This window comes from Exophiala spinifera (assembly GCF_000836115.1).
Source record: "Exophiala spinifera strain CBS 89968 unplaced genomic scaffold supercont1.10, whole genome shotgun sequence".
NCBI lineage: Eukaryota > Fungi > Ascomycota > Eurotiomycetes > Chaetothyriales > Herpotrichiellaceae > Exophiala > Exophiala spinifera.
Window position 1 is genome coordinate 409,756 of NW_015622522.1, and position 19,464 is coordinate 429,219.

The 19,464-nt window shown below is 48.8% G+C and overlaps 8 protein-coding genes across 8 annotated transcripts; 6 read left to right on the forward strand and 2 right to left on the reverse strand.

Moving 5' to 3' along the window:
- Window positions 1–214: 214 nt before the first annotated feature.
- On the forward strand, window positions 215–1,687 carry PV08_11822 (uncharacterized protein; the record flags this gene model as incomplete). Its single annotated transcript, XM_016386130.1, has 1 exon — window positions 215–1,687. One exon carries the CDS (start codon window positions 215–217, stop codon window positions 1,685–1,687), a length of 1,473 nt encoding a protein of 490 aa, XP_016230262.1.
- Window positions 1,688–7,277: 5,590 nt separating this feature from the next.
- PV08_11823 (uncharacterized protein) lies at window positions 7,278–9,034 on the forward strand (the record flags this gene model as incomplete). The annotated part of the gene is made up of 2 exons (XM_016386131.1): window positions 7,278–7,473; window positions 7,542–9,034. 2 exons carry the CDS (start codon window positions 7,278–7,280, stop codon window positions 9,032–9,034), a joined length of 1,689 nt encoding a protein of 562 aa, XP_016230263.1.
- Window positions 9,035–10,026: 992 nt separating this feature from the next.
- Window positions 10,027–10,905, forward strand: PV08_11824 (uncharacterized protein; the record flags this gene model as incomplete). Its single annotated transcript, XM_016386132.1, has 1 exon — window positions 10,027–10,905. One exon carries the CDS (start codon window positions 10,027–10,029, stop codon window positions 10,903–10,905), a length of 879 nt encoding a protein of 292 aa, XP_016230264.1.
- A 134-nt stretch (window positions 10,906–11,039) lies between these two features.
- PV08_11825 (uncharacterized protein) lies at window positions 11,040–11,531 on the reverse strand (the record flags this gene model as incomplete). Its single annotated transcript, XM_016386133.1, has 1 exon — window positions 11,040–11,531. One exon carries the CDS (start codon window positions 11,529–11,531, stop codon window positions 11,040–11,042), a length of 492 nt encoding a protein of 163 aa, XP_016230265.1.
- Window positions 11,532–12,152: 621 nt separating this feature from the next.
- On the forward strand, window positions 12,153–12,368 carry PV08_11826 (uncharacterized protein; the record flags this gene model as incomplete). The annotated part of the gene is made up of 1 exon (XM_016386134.1): window positions 12,153–12,368. The coding sequence occupies one exon, from the start codon at window positions 12,153–12,155 to the stop codon at window positions 12,366–12,368; it is 216 nt and encodes a 71-aa protein (XP_016230266.1).
- Window positions 12,369–13,283: 915 nt separating this feature from the next.
- PV08_11827 (uncharacterized protein) lies at window positions 13,284–14,135 on the forward strand (the record flags this gene model as incomplete). The annotated part of the gene is made up of 1 exon (XM_016386135.1): window positions 13,284–14,135. One exon carries the CDS (start codon window positions 13,284–13,286, stop codon window positions 14,133–14,135), a length of 852 nt encoding a protein of 283 aa, XP_016230267.1.
- Window positions 14,136–15,134: 999 nt separating this feature from the next.
- PV08_11828 (uncharacterized protein) lies at window positions 15,135–17,826 on the reverse strand (the record flags this gene model as incomplete). The annotated part of the gene is made up of 3 exons (XM_016386136.1): window positions 15,135–16,179; window positions 16,239–17,108; window positions 17,687–17,826. The coding sequence occupies 3 exons, from the start codon at window positions 17,824–17,826 to the stop codon at window positions 15,135–15,137; spliced, it is 2,055 nt and encodes a 684-aa protein (XP_016230268.1).
- Window positions 17,827–17,976: 150 nt separating this feature from the next.
- PV08_11829 (uncharacterized protein) lies at window positions 17,977–19,463 on the forward strand (the record flags this gene model as incomplete). Its single annotated transcript, XM_016386137.1, has 4 exons — window positions 17,977–18,151; window positions 18,204–18,310; window positions 18,380–18,963; window positions 19,034–19,463. 4 exons carry the CDS (start codon window positions 17,977–17,979, stop codon window positions 19,461–19,463), a joined length of 1,296 nt encoding a protein of 431 aa, XP_016230269.1.
- Between the last annotated feature and the right edge of the window lies 1 nt (window position 19,464).

Here is a 19,464-nt window from a genome sequence, read left to right on the forward strand (position 1 = left end):
AGTGGAGTCTGGTTGAGGGCCCATCTCCAATGTTCCCGTCTCCTTACTTCGCGAAGCCTCGTGTTCTCAGAAAGAAATAACGAGCTGGCATAGCACTACGAGTTTTACTATATAACTTCCCCAGATTTGGTCCCTCAGTTTCTCGCCCACCTTCTCCTGGCCAAAAGCAAGCCGAACCACGAACTTGTGATCCGTCCCTTTCTCCTTGCCAACCATGTCTTCCGACGAGAAACCAATGTCTGAACTCCCCATACACATCGAAAAGGGAGCAAAGCTAGAACCCGACTCCGTCGAGGTGACGGATCAGGGAAATCTTGCAATTGAAAAGGCCTTGAATCGGAAGTATGATTTCCGTATTCTACCATGCCTGTTCTTGCTCTACTTTTTCTCCTTTATGGACAGAGCCAGTATCGGGAATGCGAGCATTGCCGGCTTAAATGTCGACCTCAAACTCCGAGGCCAGAGCTACAGCGTGGCTCTGGCTCTGTTTTTCGTCTGTTACATGATCGTCGACATCCCCGCCGGATTGTTATTCAAAATCATCGGACCTCGGGCCTTTCTCTGCATCAGCATCTTCTGTTTCGGCACCTGCACCATCTGCCTCGGATTTGTCAAGAACGCGAGCCAACTGTACGCGATTCGGTGCCTGCTCGGTCTCTTCGAGGGTGGCTTGACACCGTGCATCAGCATCTACATGGGCATGTTCTACTCGCCCACCAATATACAACGACGTCTGGCTTTCTACTACTGTGCCGCACCTCTCAGTGGCGCAGTCGGTGGTCTCCTCGCGTCTGGTCTCGGAAAGATCAACGTTGGATCATACAGAGCCTGGCCCTGGATCTTCTTCGTCGAGGGAACAATCTCCATCCTCGTAGGAGCCCTCTGCTTTTTCATCCTCCCAAACATGCCCGGCCAATCGCGATTTTTGACAGAAGAGGAACGCGAAGTGGCGAGAGTCAGGTCGGGAAAAATCAGCAACACGGTCGACGTCAATCATGAAAAAGAGAAGTTCTCCTGGAAAGCTGTCAAGCAAGGCTTTCAGGATTGGAACGCCGTCCTTCTTGCCATCATCAGCGTCGGAACCTACTGCAACGTCTACGCTTACAGCCTCTTTTCCCCTGCCATCATTAAGGGTTTTGGCTACAGCACGATTCGATCTCAGCTCCTGAGCGTACCCCCATACGTCTTTGGGGCCATTTGCGTCTTCGCTACATCGTTCGCGTCGGATCACCTCCGCGTCCGAGGTCCTTTTGTGATGGGACCCTGTTGCGTTGAGGTCATCGGCTGGATCATTCAGATGACATGCAACGGTGTCGGGGTGAGATACTTTGGCCTTTTCTTGATCGCCGGTTCCATATACCCTGCCATCAACTCGACCAGCTCATGGCTGATTGGTAATCTGCAACCACACTATGTTCGCGCGACCGGGATCTCCTTTGCCGTGGCCATGGGGACAATCGGTGGGATTATTTCTACTTTCACTTACGCGAACGCGAAGGGCGACGTCGCGAACGGGGTGGAATTGGCCATGGCCGTCCTAGTAATTGCCCTGACGGGTCTGCTGATGTGGATAAACCGTGCAGAAAACAAGTTGAGAGCTCGCGGCGGACGAGACTATCGGCTCAATCAGGGGCAGAGTGCAGAACAGCTGGGATCACGCCATCCAGCTTATGTTCTCTCTCTGTGATGGGTCGTCGTCAGACCAGAATCAATCAGAACAGTCACCGCGAACTTGTCTGATTTGTCTGGACAATCTACATCCAGGCCAGCTGACCCGAGGGTGATTGGCGAACTATACCTAAGTCCAAGACAGCCTGAACAAGCACCTTGAAGGTCCTGCGGGGCTTTTATATGAATTTCTGTCGTGCAACGCTCACACAATGGGAGTTAAATGGGATGTATTGACGAGTCTGCCCTCGATGTCTAGGAGGTCGAGGACTATGATATATATAGGCAAAAGGAGCGACTATTCTCTGCCCGATTGAGGCTTCCTTCGTTGCCGCATCACAGGCCGCAAGTTGGCCTTTCCTGACGCATCTTGAGTGATTGCAACAAGCGCTCCGATGATTGGCAATAGAACGGCCTATATATTGCTGTCAACATGATATAGTTCAATGAGTGAAGTGATAGTTGCAAAGTGCGCAATAATGAGCGTTCCAGGCGGCGGGGTTCCTCCAGAGACATTCGGCGCGAGTATGGAGGTTGTAATGACACCGTCATAACTTAGCCTGTTCAACACACCCCCTCAGGAAATGATGCCGTTGTCGTTGGTGTGGAAACATCAGGATAGTATTTTCTGGATGTCAGTGAGGTTAAGTTACTTAATGAAAGCCTCATGTTTTTGCCTAGGCAAGGCTTTTGTAAGGTCGTCGACAATTATGTCGTTTATCGGTGTCTAATCGAGACTAATTTTTCCTTGTTATACCTCTTGTCGGAGCTAATATCGATGAATATTAATATAATAAAGCTAAGTAAATAGCTTTTCATTCTTGATTAGTAGTTAAATAGTCTGTAGATTGTTAGAGAGAAGTGATAAAGTCTTTTTTAGGTCTAAGTTAATGTTAGTGAATATTCTTTTTCACTAGATTATTTCGCTTATTGTGTTAGAGAGAGTAAGAAGTTTAGTCTCGATAAAGAATATTATAATTATCTTTTATTTTCTTGATCTTCAGTTAATAGGCCCTTTAAATAGTGTTAAGATATAGTTATTAAAGCTCTTCCTTATCTTAAGATCGTTAGTGAAGAAGGCGTTTAATGCGTAGAGAAAGTATTAATTAAATTGATTATTATATATAAGAAAGAAGTATTTTATATAGTAGAGATATATAATCACTCTATTTGTGGCCTTAATATATATACTTAATGAGTTAACTAGAAACTATACTAGTTTAAAGTAAATATAGACGATATTTAGTTTAGTTATATATAAGATAAATAAGATAGATTTAATATATTATTAATATATATAAATCTTTTATGAGAAGGTCTATTCTTTATAAGGTTATAATTCACTAGTTAATAGTGAAGTATTAAATAAATAATTAAGTTATTAAATATAGAACTTGGCTGCGATTTTATTAATATATAAGTTAAGCGATAGATAAATAGTTTTATTATTACGGTCTCATAAAATATAAATACTATAAAACTAATTAGCGTTATTAAGAACGCGAAACTTAAATTGTTTATCTAGTTAGTATATTAGAGAGTGAAATATATTTATTTTACTTTTATAGTAAAGAATTATGATATTATTTATATAAAAGAAGATTAGAATTTATTCGCCTTAAAAGAGATAGTTAATATTAAGTATCTTTATAAGTTTTAGGTTCTTAAGCGTTATAGTGAAGGTAATATATCATAATAATGAAGATTTCTTTAAACTATAGAGCGCTTTTAAGAGGTATAGAATCTTGCTTAGCTTAGAATAATCTATAGAATACTTAATATAGACCTTCTTTTTTATGGGTGAGTTAAGAAAGGCGTTAACAGTGTTAGTCTACTAGATTTCGAGATTAAAGAACACTATAATAACTATAAGTATATAAAAGGTCTTGAGTGTAAATGTTACTATATATATATTGTTCTAAGAATATTATAAGTCGCCTCGAGCGTAAATACACACTTTATATTTAGCAAGAAAGTTATTATTATTAAATTTATATATAAATATCTATATAAGAGAAATAACTTACTTTTTCTAGATATATTAGCGCTTTATTTTCTTAACTATTTTACTTTAAAGGACTTAGCTTTATTTAATGTTTATAGCTACCTCGAATTAACGCTTATATAAGTGTATTAATATTTAATAATAAGTCTATAGCGCGAGAGAAAGATTATCTTTATAAATCTTTCGCTATTTATTTAGCGCCTTGTTGAATACTATATAAAAGAAGTAAAGATTATAAGGATTGCTTACTAGTTATATAGTATAGTTTTAATAACGCCTAAATAGCTATTGTCGCTGTCGCTTATGAGGTAAAAAAATATTGTTTTTATCTAAGTTAGTTAATATTTTACTAGAATATAGAGATATAGTGAGAGCATTATCACATGAGTTGCTTAATTAGGTAGTAGTTATCGAATCTGGAGTAGTTATCGAAAATGGTGTAACCTAATTAGCGAGGTCTAACGATGCCTTCTATATTGTAGAGAGTTATGAAATAGTGCTAGGCTAAGGGCTATATTTAATTCTAGATTATTAAATACTAGATATATTAGACGCTATACTAGTCTCGAGTGTTATGTGTGGCGTAGATAAGACAATTTTTATCCCCTCAATTTAAATTCTATTTTTCTTAATATATAAGAATAATAATAAATCGCGTGAGATAAGAATAGTGTCTAGATTATTAAGATCTATAAGAGAATCTTAATTAGAAGATAATTTATTAATATCGCTATCGAGAATAAGGGCCTCAAGATTTAATACTTTAATAAGTTTCTAAGGAAGGGTATAGAGTTACTTCGCGATTTATATCTTAATAAGATTATAAAATATATTATTGTGAAATATAATATCTCTAGAATAAAGAATCCTTTATTTTATAGATATTTAAACACGCTAAATATTCTTTATATTATAGCTAACTAGTTAGCTAACTATTGTCTTATTCTTTAGCTTTTCGAGTTTAGAGACTTACTTATTATGAATGAACACCTTATATCTAATTAAGTGAAGATATATAAGGGTTAGCTTTCTTTTATAAAGTGCCTTATAAAGAGTCTTCTATTCTAGTGATTTAGATAGTATTTAATTAATAATCTGTGTCGCGGTGCAGGGGACTCGCTCTGGCGCCGATGCGGTTTGGCGCCGCTTTGACGGTCCCGATCGGGTTTGGCGCTCGCCCGTTCGGGCAAGGCGCCGCCGATTGGGGTTTAGTGCTGACCGCGAGGGCCTCTCGCCGCTTTGCCGCCGACCTCCATCGACCCTGTCGCTATAAAAGAACGTCGTCCCTCGCCGTTTTGTCGAGGCCTCCTCCTCGTCAATCCTCGTGCCGTCTCTTCGTCACCCTCCATCGTCCCGGAAGAGGAAAGCGTCAAGTCACCCGGCAACAACCAGGATCTTGCGATGTCCGCGCCGCGCTACTATCGCCGTCGTCGAAGCGGACCCTGAGCCACTCAACTCTGCCACTCGGTGACCCGCGACCGTCGGAGCGCCCTTGTGCTTCGGAACGAGAAGGATGGGCACGTCTGTCCAGCTCGAGTCCACGTCTGTCTTGGATCTTACTGGCTACTCCGGCGGCAACACCCCTGGGTCAACGAGGTCTACGCGCACGAGCGTCGTCTTACGTCTCTCCACTGTTCAGCTGGTCAAGGATTTCTTGACGTTCAGACGTCTTGCACGAGGATTCGGGACGGCGCTGATTGGGGCTCTCTGCACTTGCAGCTGGAACGAGTTGGAGGGGTCTCCTCGGGCCTTCGAGGCCTGCCGAGATGGTGACTCAAATTGGGGAACGGGTGCCGTTCGGAGACTTCGAGGAGCATCGTGGTGAACACTTCTCGTTACCCTCTTCGTTCGGCGCGATCAATGATTTCATCAGGAACAATTTCTTGCCGTGAGCAGACAAAGCACTGCCATGTACGGTACCACACACGGCGCCAGTCTTTTCACGGGAGGCCGCGAAAGGATCATGCGTCCGAGTGAGGGCTGCAGAGTCCCCTCTCAACATTCCGTCCGGAGCAACCTTCTCTCCTCTGACGCTAGAAATTTGGCTTTCGAAAAGTCAGTGAGGGTTGCATTGCATCCTGCCACTAACTGCATCCGTGGCTCAGGCTGGGAATGACAGGGTTGCAACTGCGAGCCGTGATGGTGATGGCGCGTTGCGGGTTGAGACATTCTGAACTTCGTTCTCCCTCATCACGCTCTGCCGCCCTTCCGCAAACAAAGGATGTCACCCCGACCGGGCCAGGGTCTGTTTGGGCCGTCGCGGTCCCTTCGAACACTGACCACCTGATCACCCCGAAGCCTAAGGATTTCAGAGTTTGGCGGCGTCGGCCTGCTTCCATGGACGGTCTGTCGCTCGATTGGCCTTCTGTCTCGCCCCGCTCGAAACGAGGTCGTGGACTTAGAGAGTGAGGGAATGGTCTCGTCACTCCGTCTTCCAGCCGGTCAAAGGGTTACGCAATTTCTGCAGACACGGATGGACTAGGAGCTGCTCCCACTCTGGGTGGCAGGAGGACGTCGTGGGGAACCACTGTCACTCCATGCTCCACGTACATGTCTACAATTCTCACTATAGAATGTCAAGGGTACGATCCAAGCACGACGAGCATATCCGGACTTCCCGTACGGCCTCTGGCTTCGGCAACTTAAGCTGCAGCCTGTTTGGAGGCGGCCAAGTTGCGGAAGCCGCTGAGTGAAATGATCGGCGGAACAGCCCAACCAACAGCCAGAGACAATGGCAACGATAGTGATTTCCTGGACGCGTGATCGCGACTTCAGCGTCGGCGGCAGTCAGGCTCCCACGGGGCCCAGATGACCACGTCCCTTTCCGACCTAGCCATTCGTCAAGTTCTACCCACACCCCTTTTGGTGTGACAGTCAGTCCTGGCCATTTTTGGCTTTGCATGACCTGGGCTTCTCTGCTAAATGCGAAGGAAATCGCTCAGTTAGACCCATAAACATGTCACATATCAACTGCCTCAAGGGATCCGAAGACACCCACCGTGGTCGGGCTGTACAGCCACTCGGTGTGACCGTCCCACTACATGGTGAGACGCCCTTGACACGGAAGAAGACGATCAGTTGATTTCGCCCCAATCTGGGATGTGGACGCTTTTCTGTCCTGGCAGTCTGCTGTGCTACAGATCGCTTTGGCAGTGGGTGATCGGCTGGTTCGAGAGGCAGGGGTCACGTACTGTTTGGAGGTTCGGAGCAATTTGTAGCCGCCGGATCCGTGACGACCCCGACAAGGTACGCGACGCGGACACCCCTAGGATCAGCCGAGGGAGGCAGAGCCATGATCTGTGACCCTTTCAGGGATGATCCTGCAAGAGCATGATAACAAGGGGAAGAATTCAATTCTCCTCCTTGGCTGTCCGGAAAGGGTCCCCTCATTCCCGAGTAGTCGTGGGATTTGGAATATCTTCCCCGATCTGCATGTTAGCAGTACAGCTTCTTAGGGCATCCAATACTCCTGACGCCTAGCCAGTTCTCCTACCTATATCAAGCAAGCCATCCCGACCTCTCCTACGGCGGCCATATCAGCTTCGCAGTCTTCCGGTCGTTGGGTCAATAGCTCTTTACACCATATCTCTCGCAGGTTTTCGGCATGGATAGCATCATCTTCGAGGACCCTTCCAAACCTCGACTACGCCAAAAGCCACAGGTGCGTGCTGCGCCGGTCAGCTCCAGCACTTCCTTGCGCCGAGCACGCACTCCAGAAGTTGAACCGCGGGTCGTGACACCAGTTCCTGGAATTCATCAGCTGCAGGAACACTCTCACAGTAGCAATCTAGGCCATTCTGGTAAGAATGAGACGTTCTCAGACCACTCTGACCTTGCAGACAGTAAGATCACTGACAGATCACTCTAGAGCCGTCAATCTTACGAGATCAGACTTCGGAGACTCCGCTCGACGAGCTCTGTCGCAGCCCTCTGCAGCACGAAAGTCCTGGTGACGGATGGATCTTGGAAGGGACTTCATTCCATGACGATTTCTCCCTCGCGCACATCGATGATGATGGCCTGGCCGAGCGTCTTGACGACGATTTAGACAGTCTCTTTTCCGGTGTTTTGCCAGATTTAGAGTGCTTCACAACGACTGAGTCCGATCAACATTCTGACGCTCGAGCTCAGACTTACGCTTCACAGGTCGCTGGAACTAGCGACATTGTCAACTCCTCACCAAGCGACGATTTGGTCTGCTTCGAAACTCCTGGGCTGCGGGCGAACTCTGACGCGATTGACCTCGCGGCAGACTCAAACTGCCCTGAACCGAAGCTGACAGCGGCACCGTCTCCGCAGCGATGCTCTCCACCATCCTCGCGCCACAAACCCGGGATTGAGGTGGTGATCTCAACCCGTCGTCCCTCACCGGTCACGCAACAGAATCTCTCCGGTGCTCAAGGTGCAGACGATTTTGTGGAACGGAACGTGGCCAGGCGACGGACAGCATCTCCCCGCCTAAGTGGGCACGTTCAACACATCTCCGGCCAGAAACGACGATACATGAGTGAATCTGATCTCGACTCCCTAAATTCCCGTCGAGTGCGTGTGGAAGCTGACCCCAAGAACACACCGACCCTCGTCCATCACATGCTTAACGAAGGATCTACCGCGAATTCCCGTGAAAGGGAAATTCATCTTCAGGAGCCAGGCTGCAATGTTAGAGCTGGAATCCACAACCCTGTCTACGGGTCGGATAGCGAGCAGACCCTCATTGACCATGGCGCGAGCATAAACTGTGACGATCAAACTGGACGTGATATACTCCTTCGCGAGCGCTGTCCTCCTCCAACATCGCCACTAGATATTGACGAGCCCTTCAACGACCATGGGCAAGAGCAGCATCAGGATAGGTTGAAAGGCTTGAGCATCCAGCCTGTGACATCGGGTGACGCCGGCTTTGTTACCGCCATTATCGACAGTCCGGCGTACCTTCAGGACATCTTCCACTCACCTACGGATTGGGCCCTTGGACGTGGTGTGCAGTCGAACGACCTGGCCAATATCGTTCTCAAGCCACTTGCCGAGCGTTGCTGGCTCCTCACAGCCACCATATCGCGACGTGCTACCAAAGTGGACAACCTGAGACGAGACCGAGCTAGAAGGAGGGGAAGAGATTCACCCGACCTAGACACGAGTAGCGACTTCTGTCCCAGCGAAAGCGAAACGCTTTCCCGGCCGACGAAGCGAGGCCATTGGACGTTAGATGAGGATAATAATTTGACGAAATGGAGGCGCCTGGGCAAGTCATGGTCGTGGATCTTCGATCAATTCCCCGAACGATCGGAAGCTGCGGTGCGATCGCGTTGGTTCGTGGTTCTAGCACCACGATTGGGATTGGACAGCAGAACACGGACCTAGGTCAACCCAATCTAGAGATTACTTGACCATGACAGTTGTCCCGCGTTATGTCCTCATGTTATTGACATAAGCCACAGAATGTGATCCGGGCTCTAGTCTGGATACGGACGTGAATTTCCGCGCACTGTGTGGCGAAGTCAGCCATACGGTATGTCAGTGAGTATGAAAAGCCCACGCAAAGGTACACAGGAAGATTGTATAGATATTCTAGCTGACGTGAAGCCTAATCTTGTCGTTCGTTAGCTAGTTGCATCTTATCAAATGCGATTTGTTTAATTTTGCTGGGAGGTACCAAGATCGTCAAGAGGCCCCCGACCAAGAAAACTCCGGGCTTATTGACCCTCGTGCGTCGCAAAAATTGACTTGCGTGTATATCCGTCATGGACGAGGATTTCCGCCTGTATTTTTGGTTAAACTTTGGTCTTATGAAACCACCCGAAGCTCTGTGCCCGATTGGAGACATTGTGCCAACGATCGACCATGACGGCCAGTGCCTTGGGTCCTTAGGTAAGAATTTCTCGACACGGCGCAGAGGAGAGCATCGTGGCGTCGTCCAATAGCGTCGTAGCGCAAGAACGATGTCGGGAATCCTACCATCTTCGGGTTAGGCGTGTCCATTGGTCGGCGCCAGATCAAAGCACGGAAAGGGGCGAACTGGAGCTGGGAGGCAAAAAGCCCTCGCACAACATTTTTCCCCAGATTCGGCGGCCCTTCCAGGCTAGAGTTGCTTAGGTTTGTGGGCGGACGATCGGCACGCCTACGAGTAGTAGGCCTGCACAAGAGATGATCTGGGCGTACTTGCCTTCGGGTGTAGATGAATAAGCAGCCTCGTCCAGGTCCCGTGACAGCGAATCTAGCCCACTTGATTGGATGAAAATGCTACTCGACTCAGCTGCGCTCTTTCCAATGCCGACGGACCAGATGGCGTCGACCCTTCAAGAAACTCGCAGTTTGCTGATTGATGTGAGAGCTCTTGCTCTCCTCTGTGACATATGGTATCACCCGGTAAAGAGACCATAAACGTGCAGAGGCACGGACGGGCCAGTTGGCATAGTAAGAGCACTGATGACGTTAACGGCCGAGTCACTGATATTTTCCTAGACAAGCGACACGCCTCGCAGAGCGACGATGGCGAACGTCCTCACAAGGTTGGCCGCTTATCTGACCTTCAACAAGCCTCTGTGGCTTCCCTGATGGAAGACCTTACTCCTGACATCCCTCCCTCGAAGCTATACAGTCTCCTTCCGTCTCCGTCTGCCACAAAAACAGATGACGTGAGTGGATGCACGGAACGTCTCTACGGGAACAAAGATGCTGTCAAGGCGGGGCAATTACATCACAAATGGTCTCCAGCCAACTCTCCAATACCAGGACGAAAGACAAGGTCGCCGGACAGGCACACCGAGCGCCCATTCGCAACGAGAGGCCGCTCGCCCTTAAAACCGTTGGACAGCGGTGCATTTGTTGCGAAGTGGCTATCAAGCGTGCTATCTAGCGAGGAATACGATACCCAATACGACATGAGTCTGCCACCCTCGAAACGATCCCGGTCGTCAGAGTCATTAAGTCGACGACTTTCGCATCCCTATGAAGGCTCGGAATCCACAGTTTCAGCAGACAAGATATACTCGATCTCCCAATATGTGGACTACCTAGTGGCCTTGGAGACAAAAGGCAATTTTATGCGACCATCTGCCACTCGTTTCGTGAAGGAAGACCATATGTTGGACGAGAAGCTTCTCTACACGCGTCAACCGCGTCCTGATCACCGGTTATTTGATGACCGGTTCGACAAATTCCACTCCGATTCGAGGCCGATGGGAAGCTCGAGTCTATCTCGACCTGCATCCTCTCCTCGTCCGGTCGGTTGAAAACCTGTACATCAGTGGTCGGGAAGAATTTCACGGTCTGATCAAAGGCCACAGTGACCCTTGGGTCAAAGGGATTTCCTTCTATGAACCGCGACCGCAGCCGGACCGTACATACGGATTCAAATTGTCCAACTTTACCGAAGTCCAGCGCCGGAAGCTGCATGCAGTCCTAGAACGCGGCTCAGGTGATCGCTTTGGGGGGACATGCCATTTTGGAAGACAATTCCACCCACCACCGCCGAGATGGACGTCGAAACACTCAGGACGAAAGCAAACAAGCCGGTCGCCACCGCGACATCTGCAGCTCCGACAACCGAATGGTACGCTATGATCGGAGCTTGAAAGGTAGTGCCCACTCCGAGGCCAGCCACAACCTCAATCAGCAGCGTGAACGCGAGAGACGTTGACGTGCCAAGGCTGATAAAAAGACCGAACCCCAGCGTGGTCAACGCCATCCCGACCCAGATCAGTGGACGGATCCAGCCCAAACGGTAAGTGACGGCGTCCGCTGCAAGGCCAATTACCGCCTGAACCACGACCATGTGCATGATGAGAATGCCAGAACGGGTCGGAGAAACGCCACGCACGGCCTGGAAATAGACGGGGAGGAAATACCAGGATGACATGTTTACCTGTGACGGAATCAGTATGCTGCGCTGCTGTCGATTGGGAAAGTGTGAGCACGTACGAAACCGTGTACAAAGCAAACAATCAGAGGGAAGGACTTGGCCTTCAATAGGTTGAACGGCATCAGAAAAAAAATACCGCGAGCACACAGCCGCCGATCAGGAGGGCTAGGACTTTTGGCGAGTTCCACGGGGACACCAACCCTCCAAAACCGAGACCGAGCAGAACCGAGACCGTGATGCCGATGATTACCTCTCCCTTACGATGGCTCAAAAGACCTCTCACCGCTCCTCCACCTCTTGTCCTCTTGTCTGCGTCACTCTCACAGTCACAAGACTGCACCCGACCTCAACGTCGTCAAGCTGCTTGGACTCCTGAAGCCGATCCTGCGTACTGTCTGATATGGAAGAGGAGGACGACCTCGTACAGTTGGCGGAGGATGACCTGTGGATGAATGCTATCAAATTTGATCTATTCGACCTTGTCGGACTCGCCCCAACAGCACACTTGACGTGGGAACTCTACGAGAAACGGCTAAAGGAACTGTCGCGGACCCTCCACCTAGACAAGATAAGCCTGTTCTATTGCAAGAATGATAGAGTTATTCTCGGCAGACCATCATGGCGGCGACAAACCACGTCAAGTTCCTCCGAGATTACATGCCCGATCTTTCCGAAGAAGTACGACAAGTTAGCTTCACGGTAATGAAGTACTTCTGGGACCAGTACAGTGTACCAACGTGGAATGCGGCCGCATTTATTGCTCATGAAGCTGTCTCGATTACCCTCGAACTCTTCGGCCCAGAAAGCATGTCGCCGGCTGTCTGCGAGGGTTAGACGATCGCTTGTTTGAGAAGTTTCTGGACGTGAACAGAGGCAGAGATGGAAGGCCGGCGGAAAGGGTGATTACATCGAGGGTTTCGGACTATATTATGGCGGTATCAAGCGCTTGTCAGTCTGCGTCCGTAGATAGATGTGAAGATATATATAGCACCATCAGAACCAGGAAGGCTGTCAAAGTTGAAGGCGCTGGAGATATTAATCGAGCCGGTGAAGTGACGGCTGAGGTGGTCAATAGTCTGGGAGCTCTAGCGTGCATCAGGTCACGTTCAAGTCGATAGATGCGGTGACTGAGAGACACGATGTCATCCCCAACCTGCGCGTGCGAGAGGATGGAGTTCGTACGAGTGCAGCCACCTTGAGTACTTCAAACAGCCTCACGTGACATGACTCGTGCTTCGGCGAACCGTGCCCAGCTTAGGTTGAATTAAGTGTGCCTCGTGTCACAGCTTACCAAGGAGATCATTGTGAGTCAATTGCCTATCAACTAGACGAGGGATATGCGAGGAGTTCTGCGAGGGACCATGCAAGGAAGAGAAGCTCCTCAACAAGGAGAAGAATTGTCGCTCTTCTTGCTATATAATAGGTAGAACAAGATCTCGGCCAGACTTGACAATTCATCCTATTTAGCCCCCTTTTAGTGCAAGCCACTCAACATAACAGTACTCCGTACTCCATACTATCCTCCACACATACACGCCACCAACAAATTTCTGCGTCCCAGATGACATGGATTCTTGCTGCTCACCTATATCTCCGCAAGAAATACACCGAGTGATCAAGGCTCCTGTTATATTCTACAAAAAATTATACATGTGACCCGGTCTATCAAGTCCAACGGCCGTGAAATAAATTGGTCAATCAAACTTGATTTATTGGCAGGTCAGTCCACTTCTGTCTAAGCGCACCACGATGTCTCCAGATCAGACAGCGCAGAAATCGGTCGGCTTCCTGGACCTTCCGACCGAGGTCCGCCATAAGGTCTACAAGGATCTGTTCTGTCACCGAGCGTTGCCTATCCCTCTGGGCTCAGGGAGCCTTGCGCCCCTGCAGCTACAGCATAAGATTGACTTGGACGAGCCAGTATTCCACACGGCGCTTTTCAGAGTGAACAAGGACATCTCGACCGATGCAATCCGTTTCGCGTATAGTGTCAATAGCTTCCAGCTGCCCTCTGACCTGACTAGCTTCTGCCGTCTGGGTAGCACTGCACTGGCCTCGATCCGATCTCTCACAGTCTACAACAACTGTTGGCTCGCCGGCAGAGAATCCCAAGCAGTCTGGGACATTATCAACCACAGATGCTCGAGTCTAGAACTGCTTGTGGTTCAGCCCTCAACACATTTGCTGTGGCAAGCTATTCCCCAGCTGAAGAAATACGTCGCTGAGTTCGACTGGGCCAAGGCGTCGCGACCAAGGCTCGTCTTCCATTTGTACGTCTTTGACCGTCACTTTTCGTTCGACCTCCCCGAGCGCGAGTATCAGAGAGCCTTACAGGAGTTAAAGGGTGCCGAGGGCGACCATGATGGCTGGTATGGATTTCTGAAACCTGGAGAGATGGTTTCGCTTTTGCCGAGGCACGTGAAGCAGATCAATTGCGTGCTTGACGTCAGTGCAGGAGGCATTCATGCTCTAGACGAGGTCATTCGAGATTCTTCAGACCTTCCTCTGATCAAAATGACGCTGCCTGCATCCACAAAAACCTTTCGACACGGGTCTCGAGACCAGCTCTGTTACGTCTGGGGCGAACGAAATGAAGTCTAACTATACGGCCAGCAACTTCCGGAGCCATTGTTCTTGATCCAGAGGCATGCGAGCATGAGACTTCTTGGTCATTATCGGTGTTGAATGTGGCAATGTGCAGAGGTAAAGGACTCTTCAAAGCATCGTCCGGTTGGAAGTAGAATCTTCGGACAATAGGCTCAGGCGCTCTTTTACACTTGATCCTTAATGACATTTTAGACTACGAAAGTGGAAACGCAGCCGAACGCCTCCTGAGCAAGCCAGCCTAGGGGAACCGTGACGGCACCGAGCGCGGGCGACCTCACCAGTCATGTTTTGTTTTGTGCTAGGTTTTCTTTGTTGGAAATGAACACGCCGAACACATCAAAGCTGATGACGCTCACACCAAACAGATAGAATCGTACCGAAAGACGTGTGACGGCGTTTGAAGCGACAGAAGCAGGCGCCGAGATCAAGACCCAAACATACGTCCCGAGTCCCCAGCAACATAACCACATTACCATCCCGTTAGGAATTCGCTTCGAGGGGTCAAAATCCTTGACGAGTTCGACCTTTGAGTCAACCTTTTGAACTCCAGTACGAGGTGATAATGTTGTTGATGCGAAGACTAGATGTTCAGCCATGTTTACCTCTCTTCACGAAGGAGAAGACATCTGTCTACTGCGTTGGACACACCACACAGAGTTTCACGTCATATCAACAGGCCACAGAGAACCCACGGCGCAGCAACCCATTAGAGCCTGATCCAGACCAGGCTTTCAGCCAGCGCACCCACCGCAGGACCACAGGGACAGTCCAGACCGAGTTATTGATCATTGATCACGGTCTGCTTTGACGTCGGTCGCGTTACTGCAGGTGGTCGGCATGACAGACTTTGATCTAAAACGAGTCAAAGGGGTTCTCGAAGCAGATACTTGAGGGAATCTATTTCGCATTACTATTGCAAAGTTTCGTGGAAAGTAGAGTTAGGCAGCCAAGGAAATTTATGCGCTGCTTGCAGAGGGTAGGCAGCTGAGATAATCAAACTGGAAAAATACCATCCCAGTCAAAACCTTCCATGCCATCTATCTGATTGAGGAAATCGTCCAGAGTTACCTCAGAAAATATTGGTGTCGGCATCGGCATCGGCATCGGCGAGGTTGTGTGACTTGGCTCCGAAAAATAGTCTGGAAGACTTCTAGCTGTGACCGGGGCATTTATATCGCTCAAGGGCAATCGGCTTGGGTTTTGCAACGTCACCTGTGCTGTTCTCTCTGTCGAAGAACTCGAGGAGTCTAATACTGGAGTATCTAGAGTTGACTTTCTCAGCAGGTCAATCAACTTGTCAATTCCAAACACAATGCCGCTACTGGATCTGTTCGATGACATTTCCTTGTCTCTCAAGGTCTTACTGATCTCGATCAGCTCTGCTTTTCGAGGTTGAGCGCGAAACATATCGGTCTCGAGCATACTGTCCATCGACAGAAGTAACAGTGCGCCAAAGGTGTGCTGACGGATACTGTACGAGTTTACGCAGTGACAAATTCCTGAGAGGTCGATACTGTTGCGAAGCTTCAAGATCTTCTCCGCGTACTGGAGGCATACTGTTCGAGATTCAGAAAACTCGGGCTCTCGCAGCTTCATCGAGAGGAATGGTCGATGCAGTCGGACGATTCGTGAATATATTCCGAACAACAAGAAATGTTTCTGCGGTACCAGGTATGGGCGATTGAGTGCTAGCGCATTGGCCTTATCCTTGTTTTCTTCGTCCATACGGAAGAACCACGGCAGATCTTCCTCGAAGCGTCTCAATCGATGGCTGAATTCATAGGTAAGATTGCAGGGCTGGGACTCCTCTGTTATTCCAGCATTTTGTATTGAATCTGCGAGTTGGCGGCAGAGCTCGGCAAACTTGGCTCGCTGAATCAAGAACGATGTTGAGGTTGGCTGATCTTCTGGAAGGTTCACTGGCGGGTGTGAATTTGATAAGACTCTATCGTCGAGATTGGCGGGGTATGTGACTCGGGCATGTGCTGGATTCACAGAGTACATGCCCTCTTGGTTACCAGGAATACTGGCGGTAATCCTAGCGTGGGTGAGAACATGATCAAAAAATGCAATGACCCGACAAAGCAGAGTGCTCACCAATCTGAAGCTGCTAGATGCCACCAAAGTCTCCGTTTTAATTCCGATTCAATAACATTCCCGTCTTTACCACCGGCACCAGCATCTAATCTGTGAATTCCCATGGATATTGCTTTCTGGTACGCAATACTCTTGAGAGCATAGAACTCTGCCGATTGACCCTCGGAGTTCCATTCAAGAAGAAGCATGATAGATACCGACTGAAGAGACAATAGAGAGGTAGAAACCATTACTCTTCTATCATATATTAGGTCGCTTGCGGTCATCTTCCATACAGCGGACCACTGCGAGCTGTCGGTGAGGCCCTTTGGTGCTAGGTGGCAGTGCGCATGACATATATGGAACGAGCTGGATGCGAAAATACAAAACAAGAAGGTAAGCACTTCTCTCGAGACTTCAAGAGATTTGGCCAGCAGCGAATAGCTTTCTTCTAGGAGTATGCTAGCAGAAGGGACGTGAAGCTCACGATGCATGCAGTCAACTACCTGGACATAGTGCTCGAAAAGCAATCGTGCAGTGTACACGGTCGGGAGTTGACGGACCAAGTCGCTGGCATTGCAGCCGGAGTTTAAATGGGTATTTGAGCCACATCCAAGTTTGACTGTGCTAGCTGCGGGATCTGGCGAAGGAATTCCGACATTATACTGCGAGGCGATTTTGCTCTTGTCCAAGTTCGTTGCCTGGCGAGGTGTTGAACTTGCCACAGTTGATTCGAGTTCTTCCCAATCTTTGGCGTTGTTGCTCGCGTTCGCTATGCGCTCGTTGCTGGGTTCTGTTGGGCCGGGAGATGTGTCGTTTATGGTGTAGGCCGTTACAGCATGGGTAGATTTCTCCAATCTGCTCAAGCGCCCGTAAATATCTGCGATATGCCTAAATGGTAATGGTTAGTCTTTGGTGGTTTCTTATGCTTGATAGAACACGCGGGTCGTGCAAACCTCTCTAACAGGGAAATTTTCGTCAAGTTTGCATGCGTTCCATTCTCATAATCAGAGACTTCTGTGTTTCTCTGGGCTTAATGTACCGTTAATAACCGACTTCGAGACCGGGGGAACAATAGATGCGAGAGGAGGATAGAGCCAACTTCAATGAATGGATAAGTGGGATGGGAATATAGCAAGATCATTCCTCCTGCCCTGAAACGACATCTAAAGATGCACTTACCGATAACATAGTGACAAGATAGTTGTCTCGAAGCGCAGTTAGAGCAAGGTCTATTTTTATCACACCTGATCTTCTTCGTACGGCAAAATTCGCATGATGCTGGCTGTTGCCAGGCACTTCTCTTCGGGGAAAGGTTGTCGGTAAGCGACCGCTTCATGGCGCAAACATTATCGAGGTGCAACTGGAACTCAAGTCGATGTGGTTCAAAACGTGCTCGGTTGGTTGAGTCACGAAGTCACGATCACCCGCGCACCTTAGGTCAGCTCGGACCTCCGAAATTAGCGAACCGGTTCGGAGGGCCGAGGTCCAGTTGCCCGCGGACCTCCGAATAAATTGTTGGCGTCAACACGCTTGGAGCAGAATAGCTTCGCAGAAACTCCTCGCAGACTAGAAGTTCCCACAGAAAGGTGGTGACTTCGTGACTCATTCAGGTATGTGAGCAGTGATATATAAAGGTTTGGACAGTACGTACCAGCATGTAGCTCTCGATCATCGACCTCTGCTTGATTTCCTGCATAAATGTTAAAGTCGAGACGTCTGTTCCTCCATCAACTCCTCGTCGCTGGTGGCCGTCAATATGGAGGAAAGGAAGACTGGAGACACTTTGTCCAGGGAGGACGCAGTCCTGACACACACTGTCCTTGAACATCCGCGCCCGAAAACGCAAGACTTTCCTGACGGAGGGATTCAGGCCTGGTTGGCCGTATTAGGCTCCTTTTGTGGATTATTTGTCAGCCTTGGCTGGACGAACTGTAGGAGCAGGATCTTTCTCTTCTCAAAACCAGGTTAACACTTTGTTATCAGGTGTCGGGATATTTCAGTCTTATTACGAAACTCATCAACTCAAAGGCCTGTCTCCGAGCCGGATATCCTGGATACCCTCGATATCCATGTTCACTGTTTTCCTCCTGGTTCGTATACCCCTCGCATAACTTCTCCAGGAAGGCCCAACGCCTTGTGGTTGACTGGTGATCGTCTAGGGACCGTTCGTGGGAAGAGCATTTGACCACTGGGGCCCACGATACCTCCTTCTGATGGGCTCGTTCCTGCACATCTTTGGCCTGATGATGACGTCCCTCGCGGTAAAGTATTATCAGTTCATTTTAGCTCAAGCCATATGCAGCCCTGTGGGTCAAGCTATGATTCTTTATCCATCCTTCGCCTGTGTGGCAACTTGGTTTCGAACGAAGAGGGCTTCGGCGATGGGCATCGTGGCAACCGGATCGAGCTTGGGCGGTGTGATACTCCCAATTCTTGTCAATCGCTCACTTGATAGTGTTGGCTTCGAATGGTCAATGCGAATCTGCGCATTTGTCATGTTTGGAATGCTGATTGTGGTCAATCTCACCGTCAAATCGCGACTGCCTCCAGCACCAACCAGTGTCGGATTGATGGCTTTCTTTCAACCATTCGCAGACCCTCCGTTTCTTCTTACAGCCTTGGCTGCATTCTTCTACTCGATGGGAATGTTCATTCCCATCACATTCATGGTGACATACGGAACACATGTGGGGATGTCCCCTAATCTGGCGGGATATTTGGTCTCAATCTTCAATGGAGCAAGGTAATCTCATGCATAGGCCTCGTCACGAGGCATCATTGAAACTCGCTAACGATCTGTGTTCGAAAACAAGTGGTATAGGCCGTGTACTTCCAGGGTTTATCGCAGATAAGGCAGGAAATTTTAACGTTTCGACCTCTGCTGCCTGCCTCTCAGTCATTTCCACCTTTGCGATATGGCTTCCGGGTCACTCGCACGCCACAGCAATATTATATGCTACGTTGTTCGGGATGAGTTCTGGCTCATACACATCGATTACTCCTGCTCTTCTGGCCCAGATTTCCCCGATTACTGATATTGGTCTACGATCCGGAGTACTCTACGCATGCACGTCTATTGCTGCGCTGGCGGGAAGTCCCATTGGGGGCGCCTTGATCCAGGCAGCTGCTGGAAGTTATTGGAAGCTGCAGATTTTCACAGGAGTCACGCTTACTGCGGGAACGGCTTTCTATTTCTCGACCAAGATGTACTTAGCTAGGGGGAAATTCTGGCACAAAGTTTGAG